Here is a 12,519-nt window from a genome sequence, read left to right as displayed (position 1 = left end):
TTCCAAATTTCCAAAGTGAATGAAGGAATGAAGTCCTTTAAATTATGATTTTGTATAAATACTAGGCATTAACACAAAATCGACGGCACAAAATGGGCAGACTTTACTTGTTTGAAAAGGACTGGTTACAAGACAGACTTTTTTAATTTATTTAATGGGAAGAAGACTTATTTAGTTTAATTGATCTATTTTTGTTCCCTGGCAAAATTCGATTTGCTGCAATTCCAAATTTCCAAAGTGAATGAAGGAAAGAAGTCGTTTAAATTATGATTTTGTTTAAATACTAGGCATAGACACAAAATCTACGGCACAAAATGGGCAGACTTTACTTGTTTGAAGAGGACTGGTTACAAGACAGACCTTTCTGATTTATTTAATGGGAAGAAGACTTATTTAGTTTATTTAATCTATTTTTGTTCCCTGGCAAAATTGGATTTGCTGAAATTGTATTTTGCCAAATCTTCCCTTGAGACATGATAGGAAGTATTAAACGCTTAGTTAAATCAATACAAGTTGGTAATAAGAGCGAGTAATGTTGGTTGAACCGATGAATGAAGGTTGAAAGCAATTTAAATTATGACTTTGTATAAATACTAGATATTAACAGAACATCTACTGCGCGAAATGGGCAGAGTTTACTTGTTTGAGAAGGAGTGGCTTATTCAAAACTAAGATTTATTTAATCTGTTTGTTCCCAGGCAAAATTGGATGTGATGCAATTCCAAATTTCACCACATGATGGTGCCCAATTTTGACTTCATAGGACATATTAAACACTTAGCTTGTTATTATGTTCAAGGTAATCAGATTTGTTTATTATTCTAATGGCCTCTTCAAAACTATTCTGGATTACTACTTTGGATCTATTCTACATTACTTGGCAACAACATACTCTGTAACAGATTAGGCAGTATAATCATATCTGTTAACTTGAGAGTGCCCACACTCAATCTACTTATCGTGATGTGTTAAATCAATTACTGTTAGACATTATTTGTCTGATAATCTACCAAATCTTTGAATTGAAGAATTTGTGATTTAATTAATAGCTTGTTGTTATGTTAAGGGTAATCAGACTTGTATATAATTCTAATGGCCTTCTTTTGAAAACTATTCTGAATTACAACTTTGGATCTTATATTACTTTGCAACAATCTACTCCGTGACAGATTAGGCAGTATAATCACATATGTTAACTTCAGTGCCCACACTGTATTTATTTATGGTTATTTGTTAAATCAAGTACTGTTAGACATGAAATAGGAAGTGTTTAACATAAATGTTATGGCTACTCACCATTGTAGCTCGCTCCTGGTCAATGATACGAGCCTCTTCTTGCAGTGGAAAACTTGCAGCCAACAAACACCGTGGAACCTAAAGGAATGAAATTAAACATTAACATTTCGCCTCGACCAATTTTCACACGTACAACGCAACGCGGCTACACTTCTGCTATTACAAACGTAAATCTCCTTAAACACAATGAGTGTTACTTACCGTGTACGCTCTAGACGGTCCAGTTGCAAGCAGAAAATAAAGATATTTCTGTTGATAATCGTCGCTGCTCAGTGGCTCACGGCCATCGCGCCAACAGATTTGAATTTTGGCGGAGGTTCGGGCAATTACGTCATATCCACGGCACATGACTGCGACGTAATACCCGCTTATCTGAAACGGCAGTTAAAAGTAGAGTTACATCAAGTTTTCTTGGAACCTAAACGAATGAAAGAAAACTATCATTTGGCCACAACCAACATTCACAGATACAACACAACGTGCGGGGTTGGGGTTAAAGATTGAGTGAAGGGCCCTCGTTTTAAACTACTGTTTTGAAAAGGAGTGGGAACAAGTAAGACGTATTTAATTTATTTAATGGGAAGTAGTAAGACTTATTAAATTTATTTAATCTACTTTTCTTCCCAGGCAAAATTTGATGTGCTGCAATTCCAAATTTCCAAAGTGAATGAAGGAATGAAGTCCTTTAAATTATGATTTTGTATAAATACTAGGCATTAACACAAAATCGACGGCACAAAATGGGCAGACTTTACTTGTTTGAAAAGGACTGGTTACAAGACAGACTTTTTTAATTTATTTAATGGGAAGAAGACTTATTTAGTTTAATTGATCTATTTTTGTTCCCTGGCAAAATTCGATTTGCTGCAATTCCAAATTTCCAAAGTGAATGAAGGAAAGAAGTCGTTTAAATTATGATTTTGTTTAAATACTAGGCATAGACACAAAATCTACGGCACAAAATGGGCAGACTTTACTTGTTTGAAGAGGACTGGTTACAAGACAGACCTTTCTGATTTATTTAATGGGAAGAAGACTTATTTAGTTTATTTAATCTATTTTTGTTCCCTGGCAAAATTGGATTTGCTGAAATTGTATTTTGCCAAATCTTGCCTTGAGACATGATAGGAAGTATTAAACGCTTAGTTAAATCAATACAAGTTGGTAATAAGAGCGAGTAATGTTGGTTGAACCGATGAATGAAGGTTGAAAGCAATTTAAATTATGACTTTGTATAAATACTAGATATTAACAGAACATCTACTGCGCGAAATGGGCAGAGTTTACTTGTTTGAGAAGGAGTGGCTTATTCAAAACTAAGATTTATTTAATCTGTTTGTTCCCAGGCAAAATTGGATGTGATGCAATTCCAAATTTCACCACATGATGGTGCCCAATTTTGACTTCATAGGACATATTAAACACTTAGCTTGTTATTATGTTCAAGGTAATCAGATTTGTTTATTATTCTAATGGCCTCTTCAAAACTATTCTGGATTACTACTTTGGATCTATTCTACATTACTTGGCAACAACATACTCTGTAACAGATTAGGCAGTATAATCATATCTGTTAACTTGAGAGTGCCCACACTCAATCTACTTATCGTGATGTGTTAAATCAATTACTGTTAGACATTATTTGTCTGATAATCTACCAAATCTTTGAATTGAAGAATTTGTGATTTAATTAATAGCTTGTTGTTATGTTAAGGGTAATCAGACTTGTATATAATTCTAATGGCCTTCTTTTGAAAACTATTCTGAATTACAACTTTGGATCTTATATTACTTTGCAACAATCTACTCCGTGACAGATTAGGCAGTATAATCACATATGTTAACTTCAGTGCCCACACTGTATTTATTTATGGTTATTTGTTAAATCAAGTACTGTTAGACATGAAATAGGAAGTGTTTAACATAAATGTTATGGCTACTCACCATTGTAGCTCGCTCCTGGTCAATGATACGAGCCTCTTCTTGCAGTGGAAAACTTGCAGCCAACAAACACCGTGGAACCTAAAGGAATGAAATTAAACATTAACATTTCGCCTCGACCAATTTTCACACGTACAACGCAACGCGGCTACACTTCTGCTATTACAAACGTAAATCTCCTTAAACACAATGAGTGTTACTTACCGTGTACGCTCTAGACGGTCCAGTTGCAAGCAGAAAATAAAGATATTTCTGTTGATAATCGTCGCTGCTCAGTGGCTCACGGCCATCGCGCCAACAGATTTGAATTTTGGCGGAGGTTCGGGCAATTACGTCATATCCACGGCACATGACTGCGACGTAATACCCGCTTATCTGAAACGGCAGTTAAAAGTAGAGTTACATCAAGTTTTCTTGGAACCTAAACGAATGAAAGAAAACTATCATTTGGCCACAACCAACATTCACAGATACAACACAACGTGCGGGGTTGGGGTTAAAGATTGAGTGAAGGGCCCTCGTTTTAAACTACTGTTTTGAAAAGGAGTGGGAACAAGTAAGACGTATTTAATTTATTTAATGGGAAGTAGTAAGACTTATTAAATTTATTTAATCTACTTTTCTTCCCAGGCAAAATTTGATGTGCTGCAATTCCAAATTTCCAAAGTGAATGAAGGAATGAAGTCCTTTAAATTATGATTTTGTATAAATACTAGGCATTAACACAAAATCGACGGCACAAAATGGGCAGACTTTACTTGTTTGAAAAGGACTGGTTACAAGACAGACTTTTTTAATTTATTTAATGGGAAGAAGACTTATTTAGTTTAATTGATCTATTTTTGTTCCCTGGCAAAATTCGATTTGCTGCAATTCCAAATTTCCAAAGTGAATGAAGGAAAGAAGTCGTTTAAATTATGATTTTGTTTAAATACTAGGCATAGACACAAAATCTACGGCACAAAATGGGCAGACTTTACTTGTTTGAAGAGGACTGGTTACAAGACAGACTTTTCTGATTTATTTAATAGGAAGAGGACTTATTTAGTTTATTTAATCTATTTTTGTTCCCTGGCAAAATTGGATTTGCTGAAATTGTATTTTGCCAAATCTCGATTTGAGACCTGATAGGAAGTATTAAACGCTTAGTTAAATCAATACAAGTTGGTAATAAGAGCGAGTAATGTTGGTTGAACCGATGAATGAAGGTTGAAAGCAATTTAAATTATGACTTTGTATAAATACTAGATATTAACAGAACATCTACTGCGCAAAATGGGCAGAGTTTACTTGTTTGAGAAGGAGTGGCTTATTCAAAACTAAGATTTATGTAATCTGTTTGTTCCCAGGCAAAATTGGATGTGATGCAATTCCAAATTTCACCACATGATGGTGCCCAATTTTGACTTCATAGGACATATTAAACACTTAGCTTGTTATTATGTTCAAGGTAATCAGATTTGTTTATCATTCTAATGGCCTCTTCAAAACTATTCTGGATTACTACTTTGGATCTATTCTACATTACTTGGCAACAACATACTCTGTAACAGATTAGGCAGTATAATCACATATGTTAACTTGAGAGTGCCCACACTCAATCTACTTATCGTGATGTGTTAAATCAATTACTGTTAGACATTATTTGTCTGATAATCTACCAAATCTTTGAATTGAAGAATTTGTGATTTAATTAATAGCTTGTTCAGGGTAATCAGACTTGTATATAACTCTAATGGCCTTCTTTTGAAAACTATTCTGAATTACAACTTTGGATCTTATATTACTTTGCAACAATCTACTCCGTGACAGATTAGGCAGTATAATCACATATGTTAACTTCAGTGCCCACACTGTATTTATTTATGGTTATTTGTTAAATCAAGTACTGTTAGACATGAAATAGGAAGTGTTTAACATAAATGTTATGGCTACTCACCATTGTAGCTCGCTCCTGGTCAATGATACGAGCCTCCTCTTGCAGTGGAAAACTTGCAGCCAACAAACACCGTGGAACCTAAAGGAATGAAATTAAACATTAACATTTCGCCTCGACCAATTTTCACACGTACAACGCAACGCGGCTACACTTCTGCTATTACAAACGTAAATCTCCTTAAACACAATGAGTGTTACTTACCGTGTACGCTCTAGACGGTCCAGTTGCAAGCAGAAAATAAAGATATTTCTGTTGATAATCGTCGCTGCTCAGTGGCTCACGGCCATCGCGCCAACAGATTTGAATTTTGGCGGAGGTTCGGGCAATTACGTCATATCCGCGGCATTTGACTGCGACGTAATACCCGCTTATCTGAAACGGCAGTTAAAAGTAGAGTTACATCAAGTTTTCTTGGAACCTAAACGAATGAAAGAAAACTATCATTTGGCCACAACCAACATTCACAGATACAACACAACGTGCGGGGTTGAGGTTAAAGATTGAGTGAAGGGCCCTCGTTTTAAACTACTGTTTTGAAAAGGAGTGGGAACAAGTAAGACGTATTTAATTTATTTAATGGGAAGTAGTAAGACTTATTAAATTTATTTAATCTACTTTTCTTCCCAGGCAAAATTTGATGTGCTGCAATTCCAAATTTCCAAAGTGAATGAAGGAATGAAGTCCTTTAAATTATGATTTTGTATAAATACTAGGCATTAACACAAAATCGACGGCACAAAATGGGCAGACTTTACTTGTTTGAAAAGGACTGGTTACATGACAGACTTTTTTAATTTATTTAATGGGAAGAAGACTTATTTAGTTTAATTGATCTATTTTTGTTCCCTGCCAAAATTCGATTTGCTGCAATTCCAAATTTCCAAAGTGAATGAAGGAAAGAAGTCGTTTAAATTATGATTTTGTTTAAATACTAGGCATAGACACAAAATCTACGGCACAAAATGGGCAGACTTTACTTGTTTGAAGAGGACTGGTTACAAGACAGACTTTTCTGATTTATTTAATGGGAAGAGGACTTATTTAGTTTATTTAATCTATTTTTGTTCCCTGGCAAAATTGGATTTGCTGAAATTGTATTTTGCCAAATCTCGATTTGAGACCTGATAGGAAGTATTAAACGCTTAGTTAAATCAATACAAGTTGGTAAGAAGAGCGAGTAATGTTGGTTGAACCGATGAATGAAGGTTGAAAGCAATTTAAATTATGACTTTGTATAAATACTAGATATTAACAGAACATCTACTGCGCAAAATGGGCAGAGTTTACTTGTTTGAGAAGGAGTGGCTTATTCAAAACTAAGATTTATGTAATCTGTTTGTTCCCAGGCAAAATTGGATGTGATGCAATTCCAAATTTCACCACATGATGGTGCCCAATTTTGACTTCATAGGACATATTAAACACTTAGCTTGTTATTATGTTCAAGGTAATCAGATTTGTTTATCATTCTAATGGCCTCTTCAAAACTATTCTGGATTACTACTTTGGATCTATTCTACATTACTTGGCAACAACATACTCTGTAACAGATTAGGCAGTATAATCACATAGGTTAACTTGAGAGTGCCCACACTCAATCTACTTATCGTGATGTGTTAAATCAATTACTGTTAGACATTATTTGTCTGATAATCTACCAAATCTTTGAATTGAAGAATTTGTGATTTAATTAATAGCTTGTTCGGGGTAATCAGACTTGTATATAATTCTAATGGCCTTCTTTTGAAAACTATTCTGAATTACAACTTTGGATCTTATATTACTTTGCAACAATCTACTCGGTGACAGATTAGGCAGTATAATCACATATGTTAACTTCAGTGCCCACACTGTATTTATTTATGGTTATTTGTTAAATCAAGTACTGTTAGACATGAAATAGGAAGTGTTTAACATAAATGTTATGGCTACTCACCATTGTAGCTCGCTCCTGGTCAATGATTTGAGCCTCTTCTTGCAGTGGAAAACTTGCAGCCAACAAACACCGTGGAACCTAAAGGAATGAAATTAAACATTAACATTTCGCCCGGACCAACATTCACACGTACAACGCAACGCGGCTACACTTCTGCTATTACAAACGTAAATCTCCTTAAACACAACGAGTGTTACTTACCGTGTACGCTCTAGGCAAAATTGGATGTGATGCAATTCCAAATCTATCTGAAACGGCAGTTAAAAGTAGAGTTACATCAAGTTTTCTTTTTTAATCAACACAATCATTTACAACCGTTGACCAGAAAGAATCGTCGAAATTCGACGTCCCCCACAAACGCCACGCTCACTCGCTTTTCAGGGCAACAAAAGTACTTCTTTTTAAAAACGATGAGTTGTACTTACCGTGTACGCTCTGGACGGTCCAGTTGCAAGCAGAAAATAAAAATATTTCTCTTGTTAGTCGTATGTTACCATCCGCTGTGTCTTTGTCAACATCGCCGCCATTTTCCTACTTCCTGCTGCGAGCCACGCCCACGGATTTAAATTTGGGCGGAAGCTCTTTCCATTGGCGTCGTTTTCGCGTATAGCAAATCCGATTGGTTGGGAAGGGGGCACGGTTATGCAGCCGAGGAGTCCTGTGATCGGTGGGATGTAAAGTAGGCGTCGACGTCACGTCCGCGTCACGTGACCACGACGTGGCAGACGTCAAATAGCAACCGCTGTTTTGTTTAGTAGACTTACAGTTGTTATGCATTGACATAATGGCGCACACACCAAATAGATTTAAATAAATTAAATAATTCTTCTGCCCACTCTCTTTTAAACAAGTTAACTCTCCCCGCGGATTTGAATTCCGGCGAAAGTTACGCCCATCGACGTCACGTATGTCACGTGACCACGACGTGGCAGATGTCATATAGCAACCGCTGTTTTGTTTAGTAGATTTACAGTTGTTATGCATTGGCATAATGGTGTGCACTCAAAATAGATTTAAATAAATTAAATATTTCTTCTGCCTACTCCCTTTTAAACAAGTTAACTCTGCCCACGTCCATTGACGTCTTGTCTGCGTCACGTGACCACGACGTAGCGACGTCATATAGTAACCGCTGTTTTGACCAGTAGACTTAGTTATTATGCGTTGACATAATGGCGCACTGGTTAGCATGGCCACCTCTTAAGCATGATGATGCGGGTTCGACGCCTGATCAACGTTAGCATGGAGTGAGCTGAAGTGCATGGCGCTGAAGATTTGAATCTTTGAAATGCGCTGAGGTCTGACATATCAGGCAGAATGGTTTGCCATCACGTTCAACAAAAAATAGAAACTTTCCCACTCTGATTAAAACGTCCTGTGTTCATCTACGTATTTTTGTTTTGCTGTGCATCTTTTCCCTGCCATTTCGAGAGCCCAATTGACACTCATAGTTTAAAGAAATGTGTTTGCCCATCCTACTTTGTGGAATTTCACCACATGCGCTTTTGACCAAAATACCAAATTGAACTCAAGTGAAGCCAACACGCACAACCCCCCCCCCCCCCCCCCCCACACACACACACACAAATGTTGATATGAACATAAAAGAGCCGCATGCGGTTCGGGAGTTGCGGCTTGGCCAAACCTGTACTATACAACTTTATTTGTATAAAATTTTCACAACAGCTGTCACACAAACAAAGCGGGAAAAACCGAAGACGTGCGTGTTCCGCCCACGCTGGATTTATTTGCACCTTTGAAAAGACACCGTATTGCCGCAGATGTGGCAAAGAGTACTTTTGGGCATCTGAGACGGAAGGATGTCCAAAGCATCACGTCACCTGCTCTGGTAGGCATGGTGGTGGGACGTTGAGGTCAACCGCTTTGGGGTTGGCTGACTCTTTGATCGCAGGATGCCACACACTTGAAGACAGAAGCAGAAAAGCAGAGCTAAATGCAAAATGTACTCACCGGTGACTCCAATTTTTTTCCCCCCTGAAGAAACAGCTGGACGGGTGGCCCCGGCTGGCCAGTGGGACTCTTGTTATTCTGACCCTTTTTAGTGCGCGTTTGGGGCAACAACCGTTTTTTGTGGCGCTCTCTTCTGGTTCAAAAGTGCCCTGCATGTGAATTTGCTTTTCCTGCCTTCTGATTGGATGAGCGCCGGTGTGACGCGGTGCCTCTGTCACCGTGGCGGGGGGTATACGTTGGCATCGGAGCGTCTGCCAACGTCTGAGACCGGCTGGCAGTGTATCGGAGGTGTCGAGTGCGGTGCCGCTGGAGCTCACTCACCAGCTGGTGTTAGGGCCACAGAATGAAGGCCAAGGAGAAGAATAGAAAGAGAAACAGAAACTTCTCCTCCAATTGTTTGATTTGTCTCTTCTGAGCTTCGATGAATTCTTTCAGCTCTTTGTTCCTCTAGGACGGACAAATGGAAAGTGGCATTCAAAAGCCAGTAAGCGTGCAAGTAAGTGCCGGGCTGGCTTTGGGCCCTTACCTGTTGCGCGCTGTGCAGCAGATCCATTCTCTCTTGGAGGATGCAAGCGTCGCGCTCCCTCAACTCGCACATCAGGGCTCGCTTCCATTGGTCCACGGCGCTCCTAAGCTCTTCTCTCTGATCCGCCGTCAGCACGTCATTCACGCCAGCGTGGCTGGCTTTTTCGCCGTCCGTGGCGGGGCAGTCCCGCTGCGGTAGCGCCTCGTACAACATGGCCTCCAGCTCCAGGATCCTCTGGGCCGCAATCCTCGTCCATCAGTGGTCCGGCGGGAGATTTGAGGGCGGCTTACCTTATGAGCCTGGTCCATGGAACACTTCCTGAAGTCCAACTCTTCATCCAGGTAGCCCTTCTGCTTGCAGAACATATCCTAGCACAGCTCAAGGTCAGAATTGTTGGGGCACATTGCCGGAGTTCCCCTTGGCTGATGTCGCGTGTCTGTCTACCTTCTCACTTTCAATGTCCAACATCTTCTGTTGAAGTGCTGACTTGGTCACTTTGATGTATTCTAACCACTGAGGAAAGGCTGCTGTCACATAAGCAGAATGCGAGAGCGTGCGTGGACGTGCGCGTTACCTTCTCGGCTAGGGTGAGAAGGGTCCTGGCGTGAATCACGACCACCTGCTCCTCGTTGGTGAGATTCTGCAAGAGCCCAAAGGCACAGCGTCAACAAGCTTCTTTCAGCGCAAAGCCTTCCAAAAGTCACATTTGAGCCGCCGAGTCTCGTGGAGTGCGAACATAAGGAGTTCGACATACACTTACGGCGTTATAGCCCAGGATGTCCAGCTTCTTCATCAGATCACTGATGACGATGTCCGGGGGAAAGGCGCAAGGAGCAATGTAAGGTGTTCTGGGACCTCGGGTTAAGGTTAGGGTTGCGAGGGACGCCTTACGTACGCTCACGCCCTCGGCCTCGCAGTAGATCTGCAAAGGGCTGAGGCCGTCTGGGAAACGGACTTGCAGAAACTTCAAGACGGGGGAGCGCCACTCCCTCTCCTGAAAGGCAGAGGCATGCATCCGTCCGTCCGTCCGTCCGTCCGTCCGTCCGTCCGTCACATCTCTGGCCTCAACACGCTTGTGCGAGTCTTCCCACCTCCAGCTCCAGGATGCGGAACTCAAGCAGTTCGTTTTGGTCTCGGATATCCTGGATGTGCTCTTTCAGACGCGCTTCTTCCGCCTCCATCCGCCTGACCTGAAAAGACAGTCAGACCTCATCTGCGGGGCTTCCCGACAGGTGTGACGCCAAGCGACTCCGCCCAGCGCCTTTCTTTCCGTCACCTTTTCGGCCAACTGCTGATTGCTCTGACGCAGCAGCTGCTTCTCCTCCACCCACTTGACATTCTAGAAGAGACAAACGCGTGGACAGCTTTGGAATGTTGTGTCATTTTCATCCACAAATTCTTTGGTTGACTGGAAAATGACATTTGCTTTTCTCCGCATTTTCCCAGCCACGTTCGGGGGGGGGGGGGGGGGGGTTGGTCCAGTAATGCCAGACGGATGAGTGACTGAAGAATGTAGCTATTTTGTCTGAGAAAAAGGTGTGCTCATTGATGAGCTTACCTGTCCTTGTTGCTTCAGCGCTGACTCCAGATCTGCTACTCTGCTTTGATAGTGACCCATTTCTACCATCAGCTTTTCTCTGGTCTGAAAGGAGGAGGAGGGAGGCTCCTCCTCCTCCTTTCAGACCAGAGAACACCCGAGGCTGGGTGAGAACGGGGAGGCTGCGACCCGGCCGGGGGTTGCGGGAAGGGGCGCCACCTTGATCTCCTTCTCGGCGTCGTAGTCCCCTTTCGCTGGTCTGGGCTAGCAGAGCGTAGGCTCGTTGCAGCGCTTGATATTCTTGCGTCAGCTGGCGGTAGCGAAGCTCCGCCTCTTCATGCACACACCAATGCAACACAGCACTAGTACCAGAATCAGTCAGACCGGCGACAAAGCACCCGCGACGCAAAGACGAGTCCGATTCCAGGCTGAAGAGGAATGTTTGGTGTCAATACGCTGGCAGAAATGGCGGGCTACCTCTTCGGGTTCCGTGTCGGGGGTTCTGTCGGTGTGAAAAGACAAGGACGATCCGTCCGAGTCCACCAACACGTCTTCGTCGTAGCCGTAAAATGTTTCGATGACCTGCGGGCGCGGAAGCAAACATCTCTCTGAACAAACTGAAGCGACACCTCACGATGAATCGACGAGAGGAACGATAGCGAGAAAAAGGCCATTTCATCTTGCGCAACACCAAGCAGCCGCAAACAAACAGACTCACCTTGCAGGACCTCACGCTTTGTTCCTCCTCAGAGATTCTCGACGTCGGTATCGTAGCAGCAAATCTCTCTCCTGTCGACACAAATAATCCGCCTTTGAGATTCTTTGGATGCAAAGGGAACGAACGGCTCCGGCGCAGAAACAAACGCGACTCACAATGACATTTCTGACATGAGCTCCTGTCTCCAGAGCCTGAAAAACACGTCACCGGCGATGATTGGAGGGACGCTCGTCTTTTCCAAAAGTGACAACTACAGGGTGTGTCAGGGTTTTCCAGATTATCTTTATCGTATCATTGTGTTGCTTTGACTTTGACTGCGACCTGTAATAAATAATATTATTTATCCCTTATTTATCCCTATCGCTTATCCCTTCCTACACAAAGTCGTAAAACACCCCTTGCTATGTTTTGACTAGAGGTCAAGGGCTTCCTCTATTCAATCCACTCTTACACCCACCCTGTTTCTCTTAATTAAAATGCTCGTGCAGGAGCCGAGAGTCAGACTTCATTCGTACAACGGATGGACTCTCCACCTGCAGGTGTCCAAAAGAACTTACTTGTCTCCCGTGTGGTTCTTGCAAAATAAGTTGGAGCGAGCGCAACTCTAACAGGGTGCATTTTGCCACTAGCTGCCTACGGACAATGACGTCGCGCT

At 41.4% G+C, this 12,519-nt stretch overlaps 1 protein-coding gene and 1 long non-coding RNA gene across 4 annotated transcripts; both read right to left on the bottom strand.

Moving 5' to 3' along the window:
* Positions 1-3,445: 3,445 nt before the first annotated feature.
* LOC148394741 (uncharacterized) lies at positions 3,446-8,014 on the bottom strand. Its single transcript, XR_015859578.1, has 5 exons — positions 7,314-8,014; positions 7,113-7,190; positions 5,378-5,548; positions 5,177-5,254; positions 3,446-3,612 (listed from the first exon to the last, which is right to left on the bottom strand). It is a non-coding gene; the product is annotated as an uncharacterized LOC148394741 (long non-coding RNA).
* A 1,029-nt stretch (positions 8,015-9,043) lies between these two features.
* LOC148394740 (janus kinase and microtubule-interacting protein 3-like) lies at positions 9,044-11,940 on the bottom strand. Of its 3 annotated transcripts, XM_088381871.1 has the most exons (11): positions 11,624-11,940; positions 11,366-11,479; positions 11,168-11,207; positions 10,886-10,948; positions 10,701-10,799; positions 10,370-10,603; positions 10,184-10,249; positions 10,054-10,122; positions 9,900-9,977; positions 9,610-9,843; positions 9,044-9,530 (listed from the first exon to the last, which is right to left on the bottom strand). In XM_088381871.1, the coding sequence occupies exons 1-11, from the start codon at positions 11,818-11,820 to the stop codon at positions 9,414-9,416; spliced, it is 1,311 nt and encodes a 436-aa protein (XP_088237997.1). In that variant the 5' UTR covers positions 11,821-11,940; the 3' UTR covers positions 9,044-9,413. The 3 variants fall into 3 exon arrangements, with proteins under 3 accessions (XP_088237997.1, XP_088237999.1, XP_088237998.1); XM_088381873.1 differs by lacking the exon at positions 11,624-11,940 and having other exon boundaries at positions 10,364-10,603; positions 11,168-11,284; positions 11,366-11,478; XM_088381872.1 differs by lacking the exons at positions 11,366-11,479; positions 11,624-11,940 and having other exon boundaries at positions 10,364-10,603; positions 11,168-11,354.
* Positions 11,941-12,519: the final 579 nt, after the last annotated feature.

This window comes from Syngnathus floridae, chromosome 7 (genome assembly GCF_059516105.1).
Source record: "Syngnathus floridae isolate MCC-2025c chromosome 7, RoL_Sflo_1.0, whole genome shotgun sequence".
NCBI classification, from domain to species: domain Eukaryota; kingdom Metazoa; phylum Chordata; class Actinopteri; order Syngnathiformes; family Syngnathidae; genus Syngnathus; species Syngnathus floridae.
Note: the sequence above shows the minus strand (reverse complement) of the source record. Positions and strands in the feature narration are given on the sequence as shown.